Source organism: Limulus polyphemus, unplaced genomic scaffold (assembly GCF_000517525.1).
Source record: "Limulus polyphemus unplaced genomic scaffold, Limulus_polyphemus-2.1.2 Scaffold1243, whole genome shotgun sequence".
Classification (NCBI taxonomy): Eukaryota; Metazoa; Arthropoda; class Merostomata; order Xiphosura; family Limulidae; genus Limulus; species Limulus polyphemus.
Genome location: NW_013666853.1, coordinates 134,709 through 162,429, shown reverse-complemented (window position 1 = coordinate 162,429; position 27,721 = coordinate 134,709). Strand labels below are relative to the sequence as shown.

At 32.0% G+C, this 27,721-nt stretch overlaps 1 protein-coding gene across 2 annotated transcripts in view; it reads left to right on the top strand.

The window, feature by feature from the left end:
• Positions 1 to 912: 912 nt before the first annotated feature.
• Positions 913 to 27,721, top strand: part of LOC106462761 (lachesin-like) — a 96,447-nt gene continuing 69,638 nt past the window's right edge. For both annotated transcript variants that reach the window (XM_022390091.1, XM_013922713.2), the window contains exon 1: positions 913 to 1,117. In XM_022390091.1, coding sequence (XP_022245799.1) covers positions 1,039 to 1,117 — 79 coding nt within the window. In that variant the 5' untranslated portion in view covers positions 913 to 1,038. The remainder of the gene's footprint in view (positions 1,118 to 27,721) is intronic.

Below are 27,721 nucleotides of genomic sequence, written 5' to 3'. Positions count from 1 at the left end.
CTCCGGAAACTAGCAGTTTATTACGTCTGTTGATATGGTTTATAATGGAGGTATTTATCAGTATCTGTGTGTAATCTGTGAATTCCTTATAATGGAGGTATTTATCAGTATCTGTGTGTAATATGTGAATTCCTATGTTATATGAGTTATCTACTTTGGTAACTATCACGTCTCGGAATGGGAGTTAGTTATTATAAATTTCCATTTGAAATTATATTGCTAGATGTTATGTTTTTTTAAAGGTAGCACATTAATTCTATAATATTGTCTACATTTCATGACCACGTTATGAATGCGTAATAATGAGATATTAGCCAAATCCTATGTGTCTTAGAGCAGCTGTTTTAGGTGTTATATGCCTCTGAAATGCTTCTTTCAGAGGTCACCGATAACCACATTTATTGTGTACCATCTCTATAGCCAATTTGATAAGTCATAAATGAATACTTGCTTCTGAATTTAATGCAATGGCTTTGTTTGATAATACGCAGTTTGATAGTGTTCAAAATAGTAAAATAGTATTATTTTTGTTAGTGAAATACAACAGAACCTGTCGTCTTTTTAATCTAAATGACCAACAATTACCATAACCAAACGTTAGATAAAAATAAAATAAAAGTAGTAAATGTGAAACTTATTTACCTTCTACTACTATATAGGGTTTGTCTTTTTTAAATCTGTTATTAAACTCTATTTAATTTCTTATATATCTTGATGACAATTTTCCATAGATCACGAGCTTTACACACTACTATTTGCGCTTGCGCAAGTCTCTCAGATGGTGCACGTCGTGACCATTGCTGGCGAACCAAGTGTTTCTCTCAGCAGCGTCACGAACTTTATAAAGTTGGCGCTCGAGCTGTTCTCTCCTTAATGCAGGTCAGCACAAAGAAGCCTACCAATCAATAGCATTGCTTGTAATTGATGCAGATCAGCACAAAGAAGCTTACCAATCATTAGCATTGCTTGTAATTGAAAGGATTAGCTCGCTATGTAACTCGCTGGCAATTGCTATAGACATCTGTTCATTCTACGACCATGTGTTTTCTTCGGTATTTCTATCCACTAATAGTCATCCTTGTTAGTACTAGTATAGAGAAGAGTGGATCAAGTAATGGTGAGTTTGATTTTGTAAGCCATAGTAAATAGAAATATGTGCAAGATTTAGTATTGTGTAAATATTTCATTTCATAGAAAAGTTCCTGTTTTATGAGTTTTTAAATATTCATTGGGATATTGATACACGTTCTGAGGAACCTCTATCTATTTATTGGAGATAAATATTAAGAAAAGTGCTTTTAAAATGTACGAAATACTCAGAGTACAAGTATATCATCAAATCATCACGACTTCATATAATTAATTATGAATCACCCAGTGGCTCAGCGCTAAGTTTGAGAGCTCATAACACTATATTTCTGGGTTCGAGTCTCGCGGAGAGCACAATGCAGATCGCCCATTGTACAACTTTACAGTAAAAAAAATGATTCTGAAAAGAGGTAAAATCGTCAATAAATTGAATAATCAAAAACTGTTTGAATAATCTGCCTCATACAGGTTTAAGAAATGACTATGAATTATGTGATATATATATATACTAATCAGAATAACACTAAAATAACCATTACACACATAAAACTTGTATATATAAAAAAAAAGAGTTCGCTAAACTTGAAAATTAATTAAATTAATTAAGTACAATATCGAATGTAATCACGGGGTTTACATCGCTAGATGTATAAATGAGTATACCAGAAAGAAGAACAATTAAAATACAACAGAAACATAGATCAGAGACAATAAAAGAAAAACAGAAAGCTCATCACGTCTGAAAATAATAATTTTTTGCACAGAATTTCACGGGCGATACAATATATTCATGGTACTGTATGACATAATATAATACAGTAGGTAGGTACTGCAAAATTCCTACCTGAAATACAACTTATAGCATACAGTAAGTAGCAAATTACTATGCATTTTTGATGTTGTATAGTATACAGTGGATACTGAACGACCCAACAATTATAAATATTTATAAAACTCAATTAGTACTGCATGACTCAACTTTAAATAATAATGTACAGCAAATTACGATCTAATTTCAAATTTATATACTCGTTTAGTGTAAAATATGCGTTGAATGACTCCGAAATTTTAAAAATGTGTACAGTGGGTACTTAACGAGTACAAAGATATGAAAAAGTATTCTTTATAATAATTGATATTTCTTAATCTAAAATTATAGACATATTTACAGCGAAAATGGTACTGTATGACTTCAAACTCGTAACAGTGTATATTATCTAGTTAGTAATGCCTAACTCCTGACCTACAGACATGTATGGAATACTATATGACTCCAAACGCCTATAAATACATCTTGCACAATAAGCACTAGAAAACTTTAAGCTTTTCAATGATTATATTATACTGTAGGTATAGCAGAACTCCAAGCTCATAAACATTAATACTAAACAATTGTTCAACTTCATAAACTTGTTTATCACTGTAAGGAGGGAACAAAATGACTACTTAATCAATAGATATATATTGAGCACAATGTGTACAGCAACTTTATATATAAACATCTACTAGACACTGCGTGAATTCAGACTCATGATTAATATCAAATAACAGATACTATATCTCACTGGCAATGGATTTATGATGGGGAAACTGAAGTTTAATAATGAAGGGAAAGACGGTTGATAAAACTTAAAACATTTTTTTTTTACAATGTTCGAACGTTTCGGAATAACTTATTCCATCTTCAGCGAAATTTGAAAATTGTGTTACAAAGATGATTATTACTAAAATTATATGACAACATAGTCCTTTGTTTACTTAGTTATTAAGAAAAGCAGTAAATGGACGGATGAAACAATGTTTATATATATATATATATATATATATATATATTACACAACAGATTATTTAAGTGTGAAAATTTAGAACAATGTTAGATCTAAAGAGCTTTGTGATTCGTTAAAGGTCGGGCTTTCTTTAATGTAGAGGTCAAGATCTGAAGATCTTGTGGTGATGATAGAAAATCGTTAAGTGAAATTTTGTGACCTGTGGTTTCAGAATGTGAACGAATGGATGAGTGCCTGGGTTTAAGTAGTGGTTGGTCAGTTCTGTTAGATACTCCTAAATGTTCACATTCTAAGTGCCGTTTTGTTCTACCAATGTACGTGACCTTATAGTCACTACACGTATATTTATACACGAGCCATAAACGTAAAAGTTTAGGTACTTGATCTTTGTACTGAAATAAGAGTTTAATGTGGAGATTAGGTCTGTATATTATTCTAAGCTGAATTTGAGGATAGAAGTTTTTTTATTAAAGAGGAGAGTTATTTTTTGATTGGCAGGGATTGCGAACCAATAAGAGGAAGGGAGATGATGAGGGGAAATTTGGGGACGGTGTGTACATTGGCTGGTAGTTGGAATTTGTTGTTTAAGAAGTTGCGTGCAATCTTCGTTAGAAAATCAATCGGATAGCCATCATTTAACATGTGTTTATGTAGAAGGGTAATTTCTTCGTGTAATATAAAATAACTAGAACAAAGATTAAAAATTCTGTTCAACAATGATATAACCAGATTAAGTTTGAAGTTGGGGATAAAACCATTGAAACTGGTGTAGAGACCAGTAAAAGTTCTTTTATGATAAACATATGTAGAAAAGTGTTTACCTTCTTTGGTAATCCTGACGTCTAGAAAAGGTAAAGACTCATTATCCTCGAGTTCGGATGAGAACTTGATATTGGAATGTGGGAATTAAGGTAAGAAAGGAATTTGGAAACATGGCTTGATTGTTGAAACAGCAAGAAAGTGTCATCAATATAGTGTTTGTAAAGGACAGGTTTGAATTCACCTGGTTAGTTTTCTAGTCACTTGCGTTCATGATAGCATAGAAAACTATTGGCTATCGTCGGACCCAGCAGAGATCCCATGGCGATTCCATCAGCCTGGTCATAAATGATGTCATTAAAAATGGAATGTTTTAAGTTTGTAGAGAGGACAAGAAGTTCCAAGAATTGTTTACAGGTGAAACCAAGATACTATTTAGTGTCAGTGGGAAAGAGAAGGTCCACGATTAAATTTAAAGTTTCATCAAGGGAGATATAGGTATATAGAGATTCAATATCAAAACTGGCCATAACATATGTATCAGCAGAGGGAATTTTAGAGATTTCAGAAGCAAATGTAAAAGAGTCGGTAATAGTAAATTCGTTCAAGGTAAGGGGTTTAAGAATAGGAACGACAAATGTAGATGGGTTGTAGTTCCAAGAGCCTACAGTTGAGAGAATAGGGTGGAGAGGGTATCTAGTATTGAGTACTTTGTGTATGCCATAAAGAATACCGGGTTTGGTACCACATGGGGCAATTTGTTGAAATGTCATTTCAGAGATAATATTTTAACTTTTGAGAGACTTGAGCAAACGTAGGATCTTATCTTCTCTCTTAAAAGTTAGAGATAACAAGTCTGTATCTAGTTTTTTAAATTTACAAGTGTCACTGAGCTGGTGGTTTATTTTATCAATATAGTCAGCTTTTTTCATAATGACAATACCATTACCTTTGTCTGGTTTAGTAACAAGAATGTCTTTGTTTTTAGACAAAGTTTTAAGGGACTGTAGCTCAGCCTCGTTTAATGACGAGGTAAGACGATAGGAATTATATCTGTAAAATGGGGAAAGAGCAATGTTTTAATTTGTTTTTTCATAAAATCTTGTTATAGGTTTTACTATGTAAACAATGCACATAAAGTTGTTACTAGAGTAAGATCAGGAATTCCAGGAAATTTGTAAGATATCTCTTCAGTTTAGGTACTGTAACGCTACAGAATGTGTAGCATTTTAATAAAAATACAGCGAATGTTTATCATAACATGAAAAATGTACAGAATATATTTGAATATGGGTTCTGAAGAACAACTCAACTAGCATGTAACAATAAGCAACTGGTAAACATAAAACTTACAAACTGATGTATTGCACGGTTAATAAAATTTATAAGTACAGAAATAACTTTTCAAAAAAGGAAGTAAGTGTATGCATGGCTAATATCAGTCCTTCAAAAACAATGAAAACAAGGTGGTAGGGATGGCATTTACATCATCCTTACAGGCACACAGTGTAGTAGAATGTTAACAGGAAAAATAGAATAAATTAAACTCGATTGTGAATGAATAGTTATATATATATTACTATATGTTAATTTTTTCCTGTGTTATTGTGTAGGGATGATGCAAATACAATTCATACTATCTTGTTTTCATTGTTTTTGAAGGATTGATATTAGCCATCCTTACATTTACTTCCTTTTTTGAAAAGTTTTTCTTTACTTGTCTTTAATGCAGTGTTACAAAAAGACATAGGAAGGTTGTATTTGTAACAAAATTTTAAATACAATGAGGCTCCAGCTGAAATATTCATTGTTTATTATTGGCTGGTAATTCCTGTTTCACCATGTACTTAAGCTTTTTAAATGAACACCGATTTCTGTAAGAAAGATAACTTCAAGGGGTAATGAAACCATCGTTTACACTAGAATTATGATTTTTTTAAAATTACTACCAGTTATTAATACTTATTAAAGCGGATACTCCATTTGAAACTTTGTCACCTCATTGAAATTGGTTGACACCATTATTTTTAGTTTTTGAGTTATCATGTAATATAAAAGAAGCAAAAGAAAGAAGAACAATAAATTCAAACTTTTTACTATGATATATACAGACGTTCCCAGAACTTGTGACTCAGTCATGACATGTATACTGTTATAAAAGTTAACACCATATATTATCGTAAAGTTCTGATGACATATTGAGGAGATATTTAAAATACCATTTCAAAGAACAATCCGAGCCATCCATACCTTGGCAGTGCTACCGCCTGCCTGATAAATGATCTGCTACACAGAGGAACATTTGAAGATGAAAACTTTTAGTAAAATAGCCTCAAATAACAACCTGTTGTTCAACAGATTGTTGTTGTGTGAAAATTTAGAACTCTTACGAGCTTATAATGAAAATCTAATTACATAAATATCGACTCTATCTAATGACTATCTTCCTTCATGAATTACTTACCACTCTACAAATGTTTGCTAGTAAATAAACTGAGACGACGGATACATTATTAATCAATTATAAAGTTGTAATACAGCATGAATATTTAATTTCAATTCGTCTGCAAAGTATAAAGATTATATTTGGATCGTTAATATAAAAATAAATTTATTTATATTTGGACAGAACTTGTTGTGATAAAAGTTAAATATTGACGAAGTATCCTTCTTTCATTTTCTGGTGTAACAACATGAAATCAGCTTATTTATGAGTATATGAACTGGAGAAATATAGTGAGATAGCTTAGAATAATTGACATTTTCAACTCACTTTAATCTCTCTCTCTTTAATATAGTAAGTATCCTTAAGAAAAAGTGAACGTAATGAGAGAGTAAACATGCAGTTAAGTACTTCCATGTTTATTTATTACTCTTCAGCTATGATGAGAAATCGTAGGAATATAGCTTAGACTTTTTATTTAAAATCACATAATCAAAGATACAACAAAATTAAATTACAAAACTCTACCTCAAACCATAATAGTAGTACAAGTACTTAATATTTGCATTCCATGTTTTCTTAAGATTTCATTATTCATCTCAAGCATGTACTCGATGAAGCATTTGAGAGTCAAGTTATCCTTTAGATTCCTCCTTGCAGTCATTAAACATATCATTATTCATCAGGTTTCATTTGACCTTATGAATCAACATTAGATAATACTATGATGATGCGAAAACTTCTGACCATAGATATAATGTTCTCCTGACCTTCTACATTTGTATTTATTATCAAATTTTTGCACAAAGACTATAAGAATATAGCTTTGAATATTCTATTCTTGTTTGACCGAATAATGGGATTTGATGGTCAATATTTTACAGAATACCCATGGCTCAAAAGTGCGGAGCGATTTTTTTTTTCAGTTAAGCACTATACCACGTCCGATCTCCTTATACATGTTAGTGAAACCTTGTACCCTGAAATAAGTATTGAACTGAAATAACGATTTTACTGGTGGGCAGAAGCGACACTTAAAGAAAACAGAAATACTGTATGTGTGTAAATGTGTGAATATATAGAAGATTTACTGCTTGAATAATATATAGCACTTTGAGAGTACATACATCACTTTAGAGAATTGTGATTTATAAAATAGACTTACCAAGGATCGATCTCGGCTTGCTGATATTAGATCCTTAGTGTTGAGTTAGCATTTACTTAACTTGACCCCCTCTAGATCTATTTTATAACTAAGCTTCTTTAGAATGAAATAAATATACTATCGTTTCGTATTATGGGGAATAATTGATATTTAGTTTCTTTGGCCTGCTTCCATCTCCACTTTATTGATTATAGACAGTGTTTGGCAGCTAGGGCTTAGAACATCAAAAGTTTAAAAACACCCGAGCTTATTCCCTTTTAATTTGATCTCTTGTAATTAAGCCGAATTTTCGTGTAATTAAAAAGTTTTTCTTCGGTCGTTTAGAAGTCCTACTTTCGCGACGGTCTTCTCTACCAATTTTTTGACTAAATCTGTGTTTGTACTATGCTTCAGAGAACACGCTGGAATATGAGCAGATGCGAATGTTCATGTTGACTGTGTAAAGGGAAAATTTTAGTACCTCCAACGATAGATTTTAAATAAGCACGTAGTCGATTCATTCTGAGACTTTATTTTTTGGTTTTCTCTGACCTTTTCTTCACTCACCTGAAAATGGGAGAAACAGTAAAAAGCCAAAAAATAAATATATTTATGTATATACAAAATAACCTTAACACTACTACAGCTATACGTAAAATCATGAATATATTTCCACTAATGCAGCAAATTAAGGAGTAACACTACGGTATATGTGTGTTTATATATATATTTCCAAGTATTTAAATATTGATCACACACAATTTATGTTGTTTCAAAATTAATATCGACCAATGTTAAGTCGATTTCGCTGGAAATATTTTCATTTATTTATTTAATGAAATTATTGAAACAGGAGTAACTTCTCATAACAATTCACACTTTCATTTATTGCATATTAACAATGTAAGTAAATTGCTTGAGTTTATGGCTCCTAGCTGACAAACTAATTGACTTTAATTTGAGTACTAAAACGAATATTAAGACACTAAGTGGAGTTGGTTAGAACATAATGTTTCATACATCATCTCTAAATGAGCGGAAATGAGATGTAATCATTGTCATGCCGGTATGTGTGATCTACATAACTCGAACTTTAGAATGCGCTTTTCCGAATGTTTGCTCATAAACTTGGAGCTTCCTTGATTATATCTCCTCTTCATTATGGCTCTTTCAATACTTATGTCTAAATAATGTTTGTTTATTTGTTATTAAACACAAAGCTACACAGTGGGGTATCTGTGCTGTGTCCGTAACGGACATCGAAACCCGGTTTTTAGCGCCACAAGCTATCAGACTTATTGAATGACATCAAGAAGAAGGATTTGAACTTGGTGAAGATACAAACAACACCCAGAATTTCACAAGCTTCCAGCTACACCTTAAAATCAACAGTTGTTTTCATAAAAAAAATAAGAAAAATACAGAAATCCCACTCGACATATCAAAGTTTCATTGGTTTGCTAAAATGTGTTCTTAAAAGTCGACTTTCACGTCCAGTTATAGATTTGTGGAAATTTGTTTTGTTTGTTTTTAAGGTTTGTGGTCTAATATCAACCTCGTCACCCTTTGTATAACATTGTTACAACGGAAGTTGCGATGTCGGGTAATAAAGGGTAATCATGGTCATCACACTGAGCTGGAACATTGAGTAGGAAGCACACAAATGGTAAAAAGTGAATAGGAACATCATTCTTATAAAGTGTGATTAACCTCAGGACAAACATTATTTTATAGTAAAGATTCTAAAACGTATAAGAAAGAACACAAAGTCAGAGTACATCTCTCCGTTCTGTCGTATGGTTGTTGTTTTTAAATCTGTATTTTATAAATAGCTGGTCAGAAATAAATACAATTTGTAGCTTATGATTTCAAACTTTGAGATGTTAAAACTCGTGGTGTTTTTCGATCACTATGTGATTATAGTTTGATATAACTAATAACAAAGGGAGCGATTACCTTAGATTAATGAGATGTTTTACTTAAGTCTTATTCATCTTGCAGATATATTTCTACCAACGTTGGCTTGCTAAAATTATTCTTTTATAATTCTCTTTATTGGTGAATGTGGTCATGTCTAAATGGTCGATATTAAAATGTAGCATTTACAGCAGTAATGACCTAATAAGGAATGACTAGGCTTTAAATGTTACAAGTAAAGAAAAACTTTTCAAAAAAGGAAGTAAATGTAGGGATAGCTAATATCAATCCTTCAAAATTAATGTAAACAAAAATAGTATGGATTGTATTTGTACCATCCCTACCATCTTGTTTCCATTGTTTTTGAAGCATTGATATTAGCCATCCCAACATTCACTTCTTTTTTTTTTTTAAGTTGTTCCTTTACTTGTTTTTTTTTTAATGCAGTATTCCAATACACAAAGAAAGCTTGTATTTATAACCAAGTTCTAAATACAATGAGGTTCCAAGTGTAATGGATCCGGTGTGGCCTGGTGGTTAGGGCGCATGACTTGCAATCTTAGGGTCGCAGGTTCGAATCCCCGTCCCACCAAACATGCTCGCCCTTTCAGCCGTGGAGGCGTTATAATATAACGGTAAATCCCACCATTCGTTGGTAAAAGAGTAGCCCAAGAGTTGGCAGTGGGTGGTGAATACTAGCTGCTTTCCCTCTATCTTTCACTGCTAAATTAGGGACGGCTAGCGCAGATAGCCCTCGTGTAGCTTTGCGCGAAATTCAAACCAAACCAATCTAAATGTAACATTTATTGTTTATGTATTATTGGCTAGTAATTCCTGTTTTACCTTGTACTTAAGCTTTTTAAGGGAACAATAAATTTCTGTGAGAAAGCTAACTTCAAGGGGTAATGATAACATCGTTTACACTAGAATTATGATTTTTTTTTAAATTACTACTAGTTATTAATAATACTTATAAAAGTGGATACTCCTTTAAAACTATGTCATCACAGTGAAATTGGTTGACACCATTGTTTTGGTTTTTGAGTTATCATGTAATAAAAATGAAGAAAAAGAAAGAACAAGAAATTCAAACTTTTTGCTATGATATTTACAGACATTCCCAGAACTTGTGACTCAGTCATTACATAGATATTGTTATGAAAGGAAATACTATATACTATCGTAAAGTTCTGACGACCTATTGAAGAGATTTAAAATATCATTTCGATGAACAATCCGAGTCATCCATACCTTGGCAGTGCTACCACCTGCCTGATGAGAAAAAATATTTAACAAAGAATTATTGCGCTTTAAAGGTTGTCATACCTAGATGAAATGTCTAAATTGTAAATGATATTATACTGTTTTCGACGAATGAATAATACTGGTAATTTAAAACTATTATAGATCAGACATTTCTTGATATCATACCAACGCGGTAATAGTGACAATTGACGGAACTTCTAATTTGATCAAACTATTGAGGTATCAGCGAAGGATGATTTAGCGTTTAATGTTATCATACTAGAATAGTACTGGGCAAAAATGTTTCAACATTAAGTGTTATTACATCATGTTACTACTGTGGAATGGCTTATCTTAATATTTTCTCATTTCAGGTGGTGGTTGTCATAGCAATTTTAAATTTTTATCAATAAGGACTAGGAAAGAATAATAGATCATCAAATGTTCTTACATCAGTATGTCACTAGTGAAAAATAACTGAGATTTGAATGATATTATACCAGAATGTCAATAATGAAGAATAAATGAGATTTGAATGATATTATACCAGTATGTCACTAGTGAAAAATAACTGAGATTGAATGATATTACATCAGTATGTCACTTGTGAAGAATGGCCGAGCACTGAATTATATTACGCAAGTATGATGCTAGTGAAGAATGACCGAGAAATGAATTTTAGGGGAAACTTAAAACCGATTCTCATTTCTGTATAACAAGTTGTCAAAACTGACTTTTTAATGATTCTATAAGTATATTATTCAAAACACCCATGCGTCTGTAAAAACTGACATCAAAATATATATTGAAATAATAATGTTCAATTCAATTTTCTGTTTCACCGGTTTATTTTGCATATGTGGCACACATGTTAAAGTAGTTGCATACATATGTTAAAGTCGTTGCACGATGAAACTTTGAATTGATATTGAATTAAAGCCCCCACTGGTTCAATGGTAAATCTCTGGGCTTATAACGCTAACATCAGGTTTCGATACCCGTGGAGAGCAGAGCACAGATAGTCTATTGTGTAGCTTTGTTATATACAACAAACAATAACTTAAAGCAGAATAAATTTTCTGCTGGATTGTATATTGAAGAGCAATTATAAATTTAATCCTTCTACAATTATACACTAATAGATTATAGATATATTCATAATGCTGCATTTACACTAACCTAGAGGGTACAGTTCAATGTGATTCAGCTACTGAAGCGTCCCTTAATATATCTTATAAAATAGAACATTTTAAAGACGAGCTCTCCGAAAGTAACACACATTAAACATAATATGATCAAAAATCATTTTTTAATTTTTTCATCAAGATAAAACTCATTTGTTTAGTTAATCATAAAACATGGTTCTAAATAGTTAACTTTTAAATAATACGCCAGAAGCCTTTCGTAAAACCTGAAACCGGGGATACACTGAGATCGTTTGTGAATATAAAAAACAACTGATTTCGAAAAAATTCCCTAAAGCTTTAAGTTCTAAATCTGGTTAATAATGATCTAATTTTGCGACTCTGAATATTGAAACAACTTTGTGTGATACCTTTACTTTAAAAAGTTTGAGACTAAGAAAAGATGTGAAATATTGATTTGTAAAGTAAAAATAAAAACGAAAAATCACAGGACACATTTTCAGATTAAATATAAATCAGTTTGTTTTCAAATATAAAACCACTGCTTATTTTTCTGAACAAACAAGAATAGTTGAAGCATTAAGTAACGAAACAAAACAGGCTAATATTGTATCCTCACGATTAGATTCAGATTTTGTGTCTCTAGTTACGTTCGTATATATATACGGAAATATTTTTTACAGATACACTGTACAACATTCACCGTTAATTAACCATAAAAACAGGTCCAGAACCTTAAGCTAATTCACGGTGTCAATTCACCGTTAATTGTTACTGGATTTTGCCCTAAAATAACTGTTTAGCCCATATTTTGAGTGCTTTTTACTGATATTCTACAATGAAATAACCCTAAAGGAACTGTTATTCCACATAAAATAATTGTTTTAGCATTTATATTAAACAAACAATCATAAATTTTTATTATCTTTAAGTTTTTCATTTCCCCAAGTATGTCTTTTTTAGAAAAAGATACAATCGCAGCATTTTGCAATGAAGAATTTAAAATTAATTGTTAATCCACATAAAACGATGATTTTATCATATATATTTCAAGGTTTTATTTTTATTTATTTGTTTACAATTCCACACAGAAATACTTTAAGTGGTTTATCCACATAAAATAACTTTGAATTGTATATGCTTAGTTTTAATTGGGACAAATCTTATACATTAGTCAGCATGGATGGGGTTAATCCTAAAACCAACATCATTGTATCATTTTATTTAGTCCAATGGTCTCCAACCCTGGTCCTGGAAAATCATTGCATCATCTTATTTAGTCCAGTGGTCTCTAACCCTAGTCCTGGAGAGCCGCAATCCAGTTTGTTTTATTTGTTGAAATTAACAACAAACATGTGGCAAACAAATGTTCTTGTTACAGTATGTAAAAAAGCGTTCAACTTAAAGTTAAATCATTAAAACTCTTATTTCAAAACATATACATGCACTTAATATATCACACGACTATTTCCTCGAGAACAATAAAGTCATAATTAATAAAATACTAATAAAAAACACGACAGACTCTTGATATGCTAAAGTCCTCCTACACATGGACGAATCAACAAATACAGCCAAGTCATAACATGAAGAACAAACTAAAGTGTTATAGAATACTTGTATTTCAAAACTCATCACTTTTAAATTGTAAAATTACAAACACACCCGCCCTGACCTAACGCTTTACTTGTAACGCATAGGCTCCGCTAGTAATAATGATATTAATAATAATACTTAATTAATTCAGTTACCTAAAGCTAAAGGAAAAACTGAAAACAGAAATGTTTCCTGAGCAGTTTTCCAAAACCTAAGTTACTTGAGTTTTTCTGTCTGTGTGCGGTAATATATTTACTTCAACGTGTTCAAAACACAAAATGGACTCTAAGCACGTTTTTTGCAGCATTGCTTAGGCATACGCAGATTGTGACAGTAGTTTATCAGAAGCTGAAAGTAGCTCCATTTTTAATCCGACCTACGGTTTTTCTTTTTTATATATTAGCTTATATAGCTAAGTACATATATTTTGAATAACTTTCAATCTCATAAACATATATGCTCGAATATAAGGACGAATATTAGTTTTAAATAAAAGTTTCTCATCCAGTCTCATTTCTTGTTCTATTCATTTGTTTTATCCAACGAAACGACGCTTGACGCACGTTTATTGGTTTGTTTTAGAATCTTTGCCCAAAGCTGCAAGGGCTATATGCTCATTGCAGTCCTTACTTTCAAGCTGACAGACTAGAGGGAAGGTAGCTAGTCAACAAGCACCACCGCATAAAATACTGTTCTTATAGTGCACCCGCGACCCCAAAGTATGAAGCGTGCTTTTGCGGTAGTGGGACGCAAACCATATATTTTCGGTTTTACAGTCGAGGAACGCTAACCACTGGGCCACGCTGGCCCGACATTTGACGTATCTCGTTGTAAGTGATTTAATTTCCTCATTCCACTTAGTTTCTCCTTCTCTTTTCTATATAACAAACAGCAGGAAAGGAATACGATACGTACACTACAATAAACAGTTGGGGTAAAAACTTTTCAAAACTTTAATTATGTTATAAAACATTCAAGGATTTTGGTGTGCTAATGTCCTATTTTACAGCAGATCCAAGCAGCTTTTATTGGAGAAATCAGCCTAAAGTTTTCATATTATAGTAAGGCATTTTTTCTTTCTTCTTTTTGCTAACGACTATATACGTATATATAACATATGGTTATGTAGAAATGAGGGAGCGGGTTAATTCAAAATTTCCAGATCTCTGACAGGTCTTGGGTAAATACCCTTTCGAACACATTCTAAAGGATGTACTTACAGAAGTCACATATATCGTTAGTGTAAGAATCTCTAAGAACATAAAACACTGAAAACTTTTACTCACTTTGGTATCTAGACGAGATCTCGAATGTTTCGGATCGTATATCTTGGCACATTCCTCTCTCATCAAACGTGACCTAATTAAATACATACACGTTCCTCTGTCATCAGACTTGAACCAATTAAAAATATACACATTGACTGTTTATGACCACGGACAAGGTATAAAAAATATGTACCATCTTGTTATAAAAATTGTCTTAAAACACTAATTAAAATATAATAAAATAATTCATTATGATGTGCCTAGAAAACTTCCATTGTCGAAGCGCATTTACTTTAAATGTCGTAATAGATTAGGTTTATAACCAGCACTGTTTTCAACTTGAATATTCTATTTCCTATATTCACCATCGAATATGACATTTAATCTTTTCCAATTTTATGAGTTTATGTATCATCTACTCAGTTTTACTGCAAAGCGTGATCAACACTTTCACTAACAATAAAATTATTTACACAATAATTCTGTTCTTACACAATTATACCAATAACTTATCTTCGACTACGTCAAAAAAGAAACATAGACAAATGTGTTATTTATCTGCCACTCCCATATAGGATCTGTATCAGGTCTACAGTAACTATAATATATTTTAAAGTTGTTGTGTGAAGGGTTTATTCCACCTTAAGAAGCCCTCGTTAATAAATATTTCACTGCATTTACTCTAACAAAAATATATTTCTGTCCACATTCTAGCCTTTAGATGAGGTAAACTGATTTTGAGTTTTACACGTTGACTGGTGTGGCTTGAGAGACCTGGCAAATCCCGTCGTTAATAACCTATGAAGTAAAAACTGAGAATTCCGCTATTCGTGTTGCTATGTCATCTCCGAGTGACACGAAATAAGAGTTCGTCTTCCTATACCAACTTCAATTTTCAATTCTTTAGAAAAATTCTGTCGATGAACACCGATGTTTACAAGTTAAGGTAGGATTAGTAGTAGAAAAGTTACTGATTTGAAAATGCTATTGAAAATTTAATACAGATGGAAACCAATTTTAATTTTTCTTTTACGGGATTCACAATCAAATATCCGCTTTTCATCAGGATTTAAAAGTAAATACAGCAGCTACGACCGACAAGAACTTGTTGGCATCACTAGAGTATGTTTCAATATAATATCATGGAGTACTGTTAAGATAAAGTTAAAGTAGAGTTTAAAATAAGATTTGAATTTGAATATTATAAGCATGGGATAAGTTTTTTAATCACTTGAGTAAATTTCTGGGGAAAATTAATAACTTAAAAACGCTTCTTATTTCTATGTAAGCGTTTTCAAAACTGACACTCAATTCAGTTTCCTTCAGCAGAAAATCAAACACATTAATAATCAGTATCCGAGAGATTTACTCTTATAAAATGTTCAAACAACAACTTACGTGTTAGGTTACGGAACAGAAAGTCCAATGTTCATGTTCCTTATAAAATGTTCAAACAACAACTTACGTGTTAGGTTACGGAACAGAAAGTCCAATGTTCATGTTCCTTATAAAATGTACAAACAACAACTTACGTGTTAGGTCACGGAACAGAAAGTCCAATGTTCATTTTCCTTATAAAATGTTCAAACAACAACTTACGTGTTAGGTTACGGAACGAAAAGTCCAATGTTCATGTTCCTTATAAAATGTTTAAACAACAACTTACGTGTTAGGTTACGGAACGAAAAGTCCAATGTTCATGTTCCTTATAAAATGTTCAAACAACAACTTACGTGTTAGGTTACGGAACGAAAAGTCCAATGTTCATGTTCCTTTACCGTAAAGAAAAAAAAAATGCGTTCCGCACTTTAAGGTTTTGGATGCATTGTAAGTGTAACTGTCAAATCTCACTATTCGGTCAGACAAGAGTAGCCCAAGTGTTTGTAATGGTTGCTATTGACTAGCTGACTTTCCTTTAGTCTATCAGTTGAAAATTAGGGAAGAAAGCCCTTGAGTGACATTGCATGAATCAAACGAACAAAAGCCTACATTACGGCAGATCAGAACTCAGGAGAATAGGTAAGTATAGGTTTATTATTCAACCCGTTTTAATGTTTTGGCTTCAAAGTAAATTCTATTATGTATATAATGAAGAGAAAATTTATGTTTATTTTTTCTGCCTTTTCATGTGTATGTTTAAAGTCATATTATGAGAAGTCTTATGCTTATCTCTTCTACGCTTTCATGTCAACTTTTAAGGTTAAGTTTTATATAAAAAGATATCATGATGTAATAATTATATAAGTAAAGCTGTAGTTATAGAGATAATTTATTCACGTTTTAGACGTATACTTAGGCGTTAAATAATACAGGTCGCTATCATTTCTTTGATGATGTAATTTATGAATTAGGTGTAACGGTTCTAACATTCATGTAAATAAATATTAAGTTGAATATGATTAGAAAGATGAAGCGCGTGCTATGATATATTAAATGATTCTGTGAATATTAGAGTTCAACATGAAAAATAAGAAAGCGGGAGCCTTCATTCTTCATTAAACTTTAACCTTGTGTCGTTTCGCCCCGAAACTCATCATGAAACTCTTGTCTCAAACATGTAATTTATCACAGGAGAAAAAGATGAAATTGGAAGTTAAGTTCTCAAATTACAATAAACAATTTATGTGGAACGGCTGAAGCTCAGTTGTAATCGCACACTTGGGACAACTGAGCTTTCAGGAATTGGCAGATGGCGTGGTTCACACACCAACGTTCTGGCGGAACTGAAGTAGAGATATCTTCCAACCGTCACAGCATTTAACATTTTTGTTCTCTAACTCACGAATTCAAACGCGTTTAAATGTAGTGATTTTATATACTCATGCGAATAACAGATATAGTATCTAGATACAGATGTTAACTTGCTTACATCAACGTTTGCATCTTTTGAATGTGGCCCATACAACTTTATACAGTTACAACCATACATTATTCTTGCGCAGTAGTTGTCAAATCGTTCAGCCCCTATATCTTGTTGCTCAAGTTGAACAATATTAGGAAAGATACAGCTTCAAGAAAATTTCATTTTCATTGCTTGTCTACTTCAAAGGGGGATCACTTTTGAAATAGAAGCATTCCAGATCTGGAAATATTTAAACTTAAAATTAACCACTGTTGAGTGTGTGTCTATAAATGAAACATTATACTATTTCCCAGTCTAAAAGCGTATTGGCTAGTTATACTATCTGATGTTATCGATCTAGCTGTACTGATAAGTGTTCGAAACTGCAGCTTGGACTTTATGGGTGCTATTTTGGTAACGATTGGATACGTTGTCAATAGTAAAAATATTTGAATGGTACATTTCTGCTTTTGGTTAATTTATTTAGAAATGTGCTAAGATAGGGCAACATTACTAAGATTCTATTCATTCGGACTCGTGTAAACTTTGTAGTGAATGAAACATTATCCACCTCTATAGAATGACTACAAAACGGATATTAACAACTACAAACAGGGTAAAAATGGTTTACCATATGAGCATCACGTCTAACAGTGATGGCGATGAGAATACCCATTTTTCGAATAAAATAATTTTCACATCTGTGTTCATTTCTTCTTAGCTAACAGTGTGATATGTCTATTGAATGGTCCTTGAAACACGTTGAAGAGGATAATGAATATATACAGGTACGATGCTGTAAAAAATAATCATTAATTTTATACTCTTCCGAACTACGAACATCGTTGAAAATATGTACCTTCTGTAATGGTGGTTGTATTGAATTTTTCTCTTTTTCAGTTAACAAACTTTATAACAGGGGCTGTTTGTTTTAGTGCTTTCGCGCAAGCTAGCAAAGATCTATCTGTGCAAAGTGGTCCCTAATTTTGAACTGATAGACTCTAGGGAAAGCAGTTAATCAACATCACGCACTGCCAACTCATAGGTTATTCTAATCAAATAGTGGAACTTGGCAGTCATTCTTATAATTCACTCGAGGCTAAACTGTGCGGAGTGCATTTCTGGGGGAAGAAGACATGAACCATGAATTTTTACATTAATAGTCTGAGCAAATTAACAATTGCTCACATCCAATCCAGTACGATATGAGTTCCCAGACGTTTGCTTAGTTCTACTATGCATTTGAAGGGCACCATAAAAACATGAATTCACAAAAAGCTAGAAATAGAATCATGCTTATTCTTACCACGAATATCATTTACTTAAAATAATGAATATATCTTTGACTATAACAAAGATAACAAGCAATTCAAAAAAATACAAATTACTGCATACACAAATAATTGACTGCTATTAAATTCTTTTGGGTTCCTTTTGACTAATCTAGGCCTTGTCTTGATTAAGCAACTTTGGGTTGTCATTTGTTCATTAACCAAAAGGAGTAAAGCATTTTTCCTTGATACATATAATGCTGGAATAAACTCTTAATTTTTCATACAAAACAAATTATTCTATAAAGTCAAGTTGTCATGTCCTGAAAATAGGGTAAAGCTTAAAAGTGCATACTAATAAGGTATTTTTCTGAAATGAGTCTTTCAATATGTTTTGTTTTAGATTCTGACATGTGCGAAATTGGCATGGTAGATCTTTTTGTTTTTCTCTCAAAACTTCATCAAATCTCCTATACTAGAGAAACTAAACAACATAATTGAAGCCACTCTCTAAAAGGCACCACATGTTTGTTCCAGTGCGGTGTCTTCTCGAAGTTCCTACCAGGATGATTAAAACCAATCACAAAGTTCCATGCAAAAACAATCCGATTGGGTAATATTTGTTACGTATTAGAATTTCGAATAGTCCGAAGCCGAGTTAACTGACAATTTAAGTTTAGTAGTTAAATTGTACTTTGGATATATAGTCCAAATATACCAAATCTACCTATATATACCGATATATAGTCAGTTTACGATATTTGCCAACAAGATTGATACACACCGTCTTCGTTTTTAACACAAATACGTTTTAATATACACACAACAATACAATTTACAATAATAATTATTACAAATGGTTGCTACAGACAATGACTTATTAACAAAAGTTTCACAAACTTACAAACAATATGAAGTTTTCTTTCTAGTTTGAAACTTCCTTGATATCTTATCGAGGGTTTACGATGAGCGAATTAATTACGAGTTTATGTAGATACGATTCGCTGGGAAGCTAGCTAGCTTTGTCCTTTGCCACACACGCTGAGCTCTCCACGATGAATTTATATGTTTTCGTAAAAATACTAATGTCCGATGTGAATCCACTGAAGTTAAATAATTTGTGATGTTCGAACTTTGTAAAGGTTCCTGGTCAAATATCTGAAGTTTTCCGATTGATAAGCGTTATAAAAAACACAGTTATAGCTTTCGACGTTTATAGCACACTGATTATAGCGAACTACGAATAGACACTCTCTTTGGCGCGTCGCGTGTGTTATATTTGTAGGCGTGGAAAGGTTTTCTAGAAAATTCAGAATAAATAACAATACTGAGCTATATTTAAACGTTAACGTACATAGATAGAAATATTGTTGATTCCTACTCTCGATAATCTTCTACAACTTTGGAGAATAGGCGGGAGTTTCGCAATACATATCTAACACTACAAGCTATACATGTTCTTAAAAAAAACTAAATCTAAACAATGTTCTTATTAAAATAAATACATAACAACAAATTCGTTACACCCATGTTCGCATAAAAAACACCAAATTGTTTCACTCATACTACACACTTGCTAGCACTTAACTAATGTACGCAAAATTTAGCTAACTGGATGGAAACAGTTTATGTTGTAGACATGTGCAGACTAATTTGTAGATACATATACAATAACAATGAAGATTATAAATAGGTAAAAGCAACAATGAAAATTGTAGACATGTAAAAAGTAACAATGAGGATTGTAGACACGTAGAAACTAACAATGAAGATTGTAAATTGGTAAAAAGCAACAATGGAGATTTTAAGCATGTAAAAAGTAGCAAATGAAGTTTGTAGACATGAAGATAAACCAATGAAGATTTTAAACCCGTAAAAAAGTAACAATGAAAATTTTAAGCTTGTAAAACGTAACATTAAATTCGTCGTGAACCAAATATATAGGTGCTAAACTTTTTCTCCATGGCGCTACGATTTGCAACTGCGATGACACACTGCTGAATTAGCATATTGAAAACGTCCTTTTTTCGTATATCTAATAATATCAATGGATTGTACGATACAGATGGTTATATATGTAAATTAGAATATATATTAGAATATAAATATATGTAAAATAGAAAGTGTATTATACGTGTATATTTTAAGTGTATTACGCTAATATTAATCTTACACGGAATTTTTCAATAGCTTATGTACTAAAGGATCGCCAAGAAAAGAAGTAGTGACTATAAAAGTATTTCTAGAATTTTAAAATCTCATGTGTGTGGAATATGTTGCCTATGTTTTCTATAATGATATCCGCCATGTAACAAGAGCTACAAGAAGCTCTAAAATACAGGCCGTCCATTATTAACGAGGACATGATCTGAAAATAAGTTTATAACTTTTTGTGACGTTCATAGACCCTTGTAAAAAGCGTGAGCCGAAATGTCAGTAAGATAAACAAACATTTATCTGAAGTTGTTTGTCGTCTTCATTGAGCATACCCTGCCCCCTCGTGGCTCAGCGGTAAGTCTGCAGGCTTACGACGCTAAAATTCGGGTTTCGATACTGTTTTAGACAGAGCACAAATAGTTCATTATGTAGCTTTGTGCTTAACAACAACCAAATAATAAAATATATTTAACGGACTGAAAAATCCGTTTTATCTAAAACGTAGAAACAAATTAAATCTGCTTATCTGACAGAAAAAAAAAATCAGTTTTCACCTGAATACAGAAATACATCTACCCCGAATACTGGACCAATAGAAAAACAGCTTCGATTTATCTAAAAAGTAGGACTATATCTGATTCGACTGCTTGGCCAACAAAAAAACTACTTTGCTGTATTTAAATAGTAAACGTATATCTAACCTGTTTAGTTGACTATTTTAATATTTATAGTCCAGTATAGTCAGCTGACTGAATAAAAAATTATCCATTTCACTTAAACAGTGGAAATGTATCTAATATGTTTAGATTAATGTTTGCAATAAAGTATTATTGTATCTAATCTAGTTAGATAACCGGAAGAAAACATCTTCCGTGTCTCACTTAAACAGTGAAAATGTTTCTAATCTAGTTAGATGACCGGAAGAAACCACCTTCCATTTCACTTAAACAGTTGAAATGTGTCTAATATGTTTAGATTAATGTTTACAGTAAAGTATAATTGTATCTAACCAAGTTAGCTAACCGGAAGAAAAACAACTACCGTTTTGTCTAAACAGTAGTTATATCTAATCTGTTTAGATTAATAATCTTAATTTTAAAGTACAGATTTGTTTAATCTAATTAATGAACCGGAAGGAAAATAATTTTTTTTGTGTGCTCTTAGATCTAACCTGTTTAGATTATTATTTTACCTTAAAGTACAAATGTATCCAATGTAGTTAGTTAGTCGACCAGAAGAAAAACAACTTCAATTTTACCTCTATATGAAACCTACTTAGTATAAGCTTTCTTCAGGCATCATTTCCATGTGCCCAATATAAGTTATACTAAATAGAATATTGTATTCCTTTATAAAAGAAAAAATCAAAAGATCCTCTGGAGTTTGAAAAATATAAATCCGACTTTCACATTGTCCTAGATAAATAAAACAAAAAAATTTCTATCCTGCTTGCCTTCCATGCGCTGTTCAAAGCTCTGGTTTAGTCTTTAAAGATACAGTCGCAACTGAATTAGTGATACATTGACAGCAAAAATCCTGCTAAATTTTTCACGAAAAGCTTGTGCTTTCCTGTTTGTGACGTTCGTAGAATGTTGACTGTCACCATACGCCTACAGTTCAGCCACCACAAATGTATAACCATATACAAAATAATTTTTGCTGAACGAAAAAAAAAGTATTCAGCTTAAAACAAAATATCACGAGACATAACAAAACAATAATGTGGTCATCAGTCACTATGTCCTTCCGCTTTTATTATTCTACAACATTCGATAGATAGATAATTATTGACACTCTTTATTAAAACAACCAAATCAGGTTTTACAAGTTTGACACCAAAAGTTTTTTCTACAAGGAAATAAAAAATATATATTCATCGTTTACATGACCAATTTATCACTCTTATCTTTAACATCCATAAGTAATTATTACGCACTACTACTTACTTAAAATGGGTGATATTTTAATATAACAATTTCCTTTAACAATATTCAATAACCTCAGTTGTAAAATGTTGAAATACTTTTATTAAAACATTCAAGCTGTTGTTTTGCAAAATTCAATCGCACCGTCAACTATTATTTATCTTACAATAATTATTAAAATTATAAGTAAATGTATATATCACACAAGAAGGAAAAAAATTAATAAATTATTAAAGAGGAGATTTCACAATATTTTTATTCAAAATAAACCATCGACATTCTTGAATCCAATTTTTTTAAATAATTCTAATTCACCATTTTGTTAGGCCCACACTTTTTCTAATGTAATCCGTCACTTCAATCTATTAATGAAATTACGTAATAATTTTTTATAATTATTTGAAAATAGGGAATATGTTGATGTTTTTGTATCTCGCACCAATAACTGTATATAATACTCTTTCCTAAAATAATGATGAAACTGCATACCTCAATTAATTTAAAATTATGACAATTTTCATAAGAGCTTAAATACCAATAATCGTATGATTCACATGTTCTTCTTAATATATAGACAGATATAAAATTGGATGTTTTACAAACAACTCAGCAAAATTATTTTAAAATTTTTTCTATTGTGAATTTTTAGGATTAGTGTGCTTTAGAAATGTCTGTCATGACCTGGTGGTTAGTGTAATCGATTCACAATCTGCAGGGCACAGGTTCGAATTCCATCAAAAAGCATGTAAATGTGACGGTCATTTCCACTCTTTGCTAGTAAAAAATAATCCAACAGTTGTTGATGGGTGGTGTTGACTAGCTGCCTTCCCTCTAGTCTATCACTGCTAAATTAGGGACGGCTACGGTAGATAACCCTCGAATAGCTTTGCGCGAAATTCAACAAAACAAACAAACCTTTCGAAGCTTTTCTGCTGAACAACCACTTTTCTGTAATAACAACTCAGTAGTTTTATTTTCTTGTCGTTTCATTAGAATGTCATATTACCTTAAAGTATCAAATACTTTCCTGTAATAACAACTCAGTAGTTTTATTTTCTTGTCGTTTCATTAGAATGTCATATTACCTTAAAGTATCAGATACTCTTCTGTAATTATAACTCAGTAGTTTTATTTTCTTGTCGTTTCATTAGAATGTCATATTACCTTAAAGTATCAGATACTTTCCTGTAATTACAACTGAGTTATTTTATTTTCTTGTCGTTTCATTAGAATGCCATATTACTTAAAGTATCAGATACTTTCCTGTAATTACAACTCAGTAGTTTTATTTTCTTGTCGTTTGATTAGAATGCCATATTACTTAAAGTACCAGATACTCTTCTGTAATTATAACTCAGTAGTTTTATTTTCTTGTCGTTTCATTAGAATGTCATATTACCTTAAAGTATCAGATACTTTCCTGTAATTACAACTGAGTTATTTTATTTTCTTGTCGTTTCATTAGAATGTCATATTACCTTAAAGTATCAGATACTTTCCTGTAATTACAACTGAGTTATTTTATTTTCTTGTCGTTTGATTAGAATGCCATATTACCTTAAAGTACCAGATACTCTTCTGTAATTACAACTCAGTAGTTTTATTTTCTTGTCGTTTCATTAGAATGTCATATGAGCTTAAAGTATCAGATACTCTCCTGTAATCACAACTCAGTAGTTTTATTTTCTTTTCGTTTCATTAGAATGTCATATGAGCTTAAAGTATCAGATACTCTCCTGTAATTACAACTCAGTAGTTTTATTTTCTTGTCGTTTCATTAGAATGTCATATGAGCTTAAAGTATCAGATACTCTTCTGTAAAGAAACACTAGCTAATTAAATATTAAAGTTCAAGTAGACTTTAAAATCCTGCTGGGTATTATAGTTCCAGAAGTGGGACTAAAGATACTTACGACCTAATCAGTGAGAATGTAAACTTGTTAAAACATGTGACAAAGGGAAAGAAATCAAGTCAAGAGAAAAAGTTTAACTTTGAGAAGAATAAGATTTAAAATGAATATCAATAATGATTTATGAAAGAACACACATTTGAAATAAAATGTTAATACAGAAAAATCCTAAGATGTTCAAGAATATGGACAGTGGTGTACAATATATATATTTTGAACGTTTGTATGCAGACAATTTTCCAAACAAGAACTTAGAGAAAATGGAATATCATAAAACGGCATATATGTATGCAACGTGTTCTTACTAACTTTGGTGGAGAGATAAATTCCTAGCGGATAACCCTAATTTTTGCATGAAATATTCCATTTTGAATATTTTTCAAGTCGTTGAAACATTTTATTTATTCAAAATAAATACGTACTTTAAAAGTTTTTGATTTTTTAACCTGAAACGACAGATAAAAACACTGGAAAAACCAACTCCGTAATAAGTCAAACTACATAAATATCAAACACAACATAATCAAAGTCTCTGTAAGTTGGCTATAATGGCGCGAATTACCTCTTTCCTGTACCTCCGTTGATATAAAGTTTGAATATTTCTTGGAAATAATTCCATTAAAATTTATTAACAATAATGTGTTCGGAGACCAGGATAACGGTATTAAAGCCTGCGAATTTAAATTTCATAAAAGTTGTTTTGGTTTTAATAACGAATTTTCCATAATTCAGCTACGCAGATTTCGAAAATAATATTCATTTTATTCTATCACGTAAGGATATTTTACAAATCGGGAAGAAAAAAAATCTTACTTAGATCAAATAATTATTTCGTTTACCACAATGAGCATTCTTTATTATTATGTTTGTTAACAAAAATACAAGCAAACTGAAGAAAATGGAAGAACATTGATGTCAAATGAATATGCATCCTCATTCTTCCTGATTTTGTGTGTGTGTGTGTGTATGTGTGAAATCTACGTCTTTTAGTCTCAAAACTACGTGTTGTGGTCTTTCTTTTATGCATTGGGTTATGACGTTTTGTGAAAAATCTGTACGTGATGAAGAAAAATGGATATCATTTTCGGATTCAGCGTACAGGAATTATTGTAGAACAGGTAAAAATTTCAAGACAATAAGACCATCGCAGGTCTGTGTTATCAATAACAAAACTTAAATAAAAAACTTAATGAACGTGGCTTAAGTCCATAAGCTCACCTTCAACTCACCTCTCGGTTAACCAACCAGTTCATTTAGCAGCAACACAAGCCAAAAATAATAACTGAAAGCTATAAGTTCACGTCTAAAAGGCAGAACTGAATGATCTACTAAGTACCCGTAATTGAATGTGGCCCTTGTAGTTTCAATTATAGCGTCGGAGAAGCATAATTATGGATCAATGCACGTATTGTACTGCTAAAACATACTTACTGTTGGACAGTAGTGTGAAGTGGTATTGGACCAACTTATATGGAGAGGAAGGGGGTTCATGATACAGAGTGATGGTCAATGTTATACTGGACCCAGTTATATGGGGGATTTCATGATATAGGGTGATACCCGGTATATATTGCACCTAATTGTATGGGGGACTTACAGGAAACAGGGTGATGCGCAGTGTTATATTGTACCTAATAGTATGAGGGACTTACATGATACACTGTGATGCTCGGTGTTACATTGTACCTAATACGGGGTGGTGATTGGTGCTATGTTGCCAAAATTAGCCAACAAGAAATTGTGGAATATCCATGGATACTTATTAGTCAACACCTTATCCTACCAAGCAACGTTAGTTAACTTGGAGTTGCACTGACCACTTAGCTTAAATAATTCTGCCAAATCATTGGTTCAGTGTCTATGAAATGAAATCTGAGACTTTTGGTATAACATGGAGCACAACTAAACAGAATGACGACCTTGAGCCTTAGCCTTTCACTTCCTCAGAAACATTCCAACTTTACAGAACGATTTGCTGCCCTTAACGTACGTATAAGAAACATTTTTTCTAGTTTGGACGACTCTGCAGAACCACCATAGAGTTTTCAAATTGAGTGTTTTCATGTTGACACCTCAAGTGATCGACACAGTATTACAACATTACTGCATACCTTGGGTGCCATCGTGGAAATCGAAACAAAAGCATGATAAATGTTATACCGATTGCATGTTAACAAAATTACAGATTCTCGCGTGGTTATGTGGTTTTCCTGAAGAGAGGTCGTTTCGGATGGATATACTAACCTGTGCGCGATTAGAAATTCTGTAAAAATTCTTTACATTACAGGAATGAGATTTTGTCAACCGTGTCAAATTTTTGCTACTATCGCTTGATCTGATTTCATTTTCATAGACACAATGCTTGTCTTCACTGTGTGCGTATCGTCATTATTTACTTTGAGTTTGAAATCCCACATCTTCACACAAAACGCAGTTGATCCAGACACACTAGATCAGCTAAAAGATACCTTGGTGAGGGAATAGGAAAATATTCCTCAGAACTCCATCATTCAAGGTAGGCAGTGGTTAATATCAGCTTCCAATCAGATCAAGCTGTGTACTTAGAGTGAAACTTCAAATCGACCAAGCAATCAGCACAGCTAATTAAATACGCCCTTCTTGCGTTTATACTAATAATATACTAATAAAGATTAGAATGCATTATTTCAACAGTTAACAATATTTTCGGCCGTAATCCCAATAATGTCTCACGGGGTTCGGCCACCTTCGGATATTTAGGTTAGTCCTAAATACCCATACTAAGCTAACGATGCAAAGCAATCTTTATAATAATGAACAATAAACCAAAATGGGATGTAATGACAATCTTTATACTAAATAATAGTATAACCAGTACTTTTAATGAAAATAACAATTAATAAACAACATAGTATACCTTACATTGGGAACATAGAAACACTAATTGTCGGCTTGAACTACTGTCGTAGTAGTAACTTTGTTTGGAAAATATAACCTTAGTGTAATATGCCTGTTTTTCTCCAATTCTCCCTAGCACATCATTTGACCAAAGAAAGTTCATTAAGCCACTCCCACCGTGTAATGATAGAGGAGAGTGACACTTGTTGACAATTTATCAGACACATGTTACAGTTTGTGTCGAATCTGTAGCAGTAGTATACACAGCGTGGTCACAAGTAAAAAATTAAATTTTTCAGTCATATTCACATGAACTGATATATTTATAATTTAATTAATATCTAGT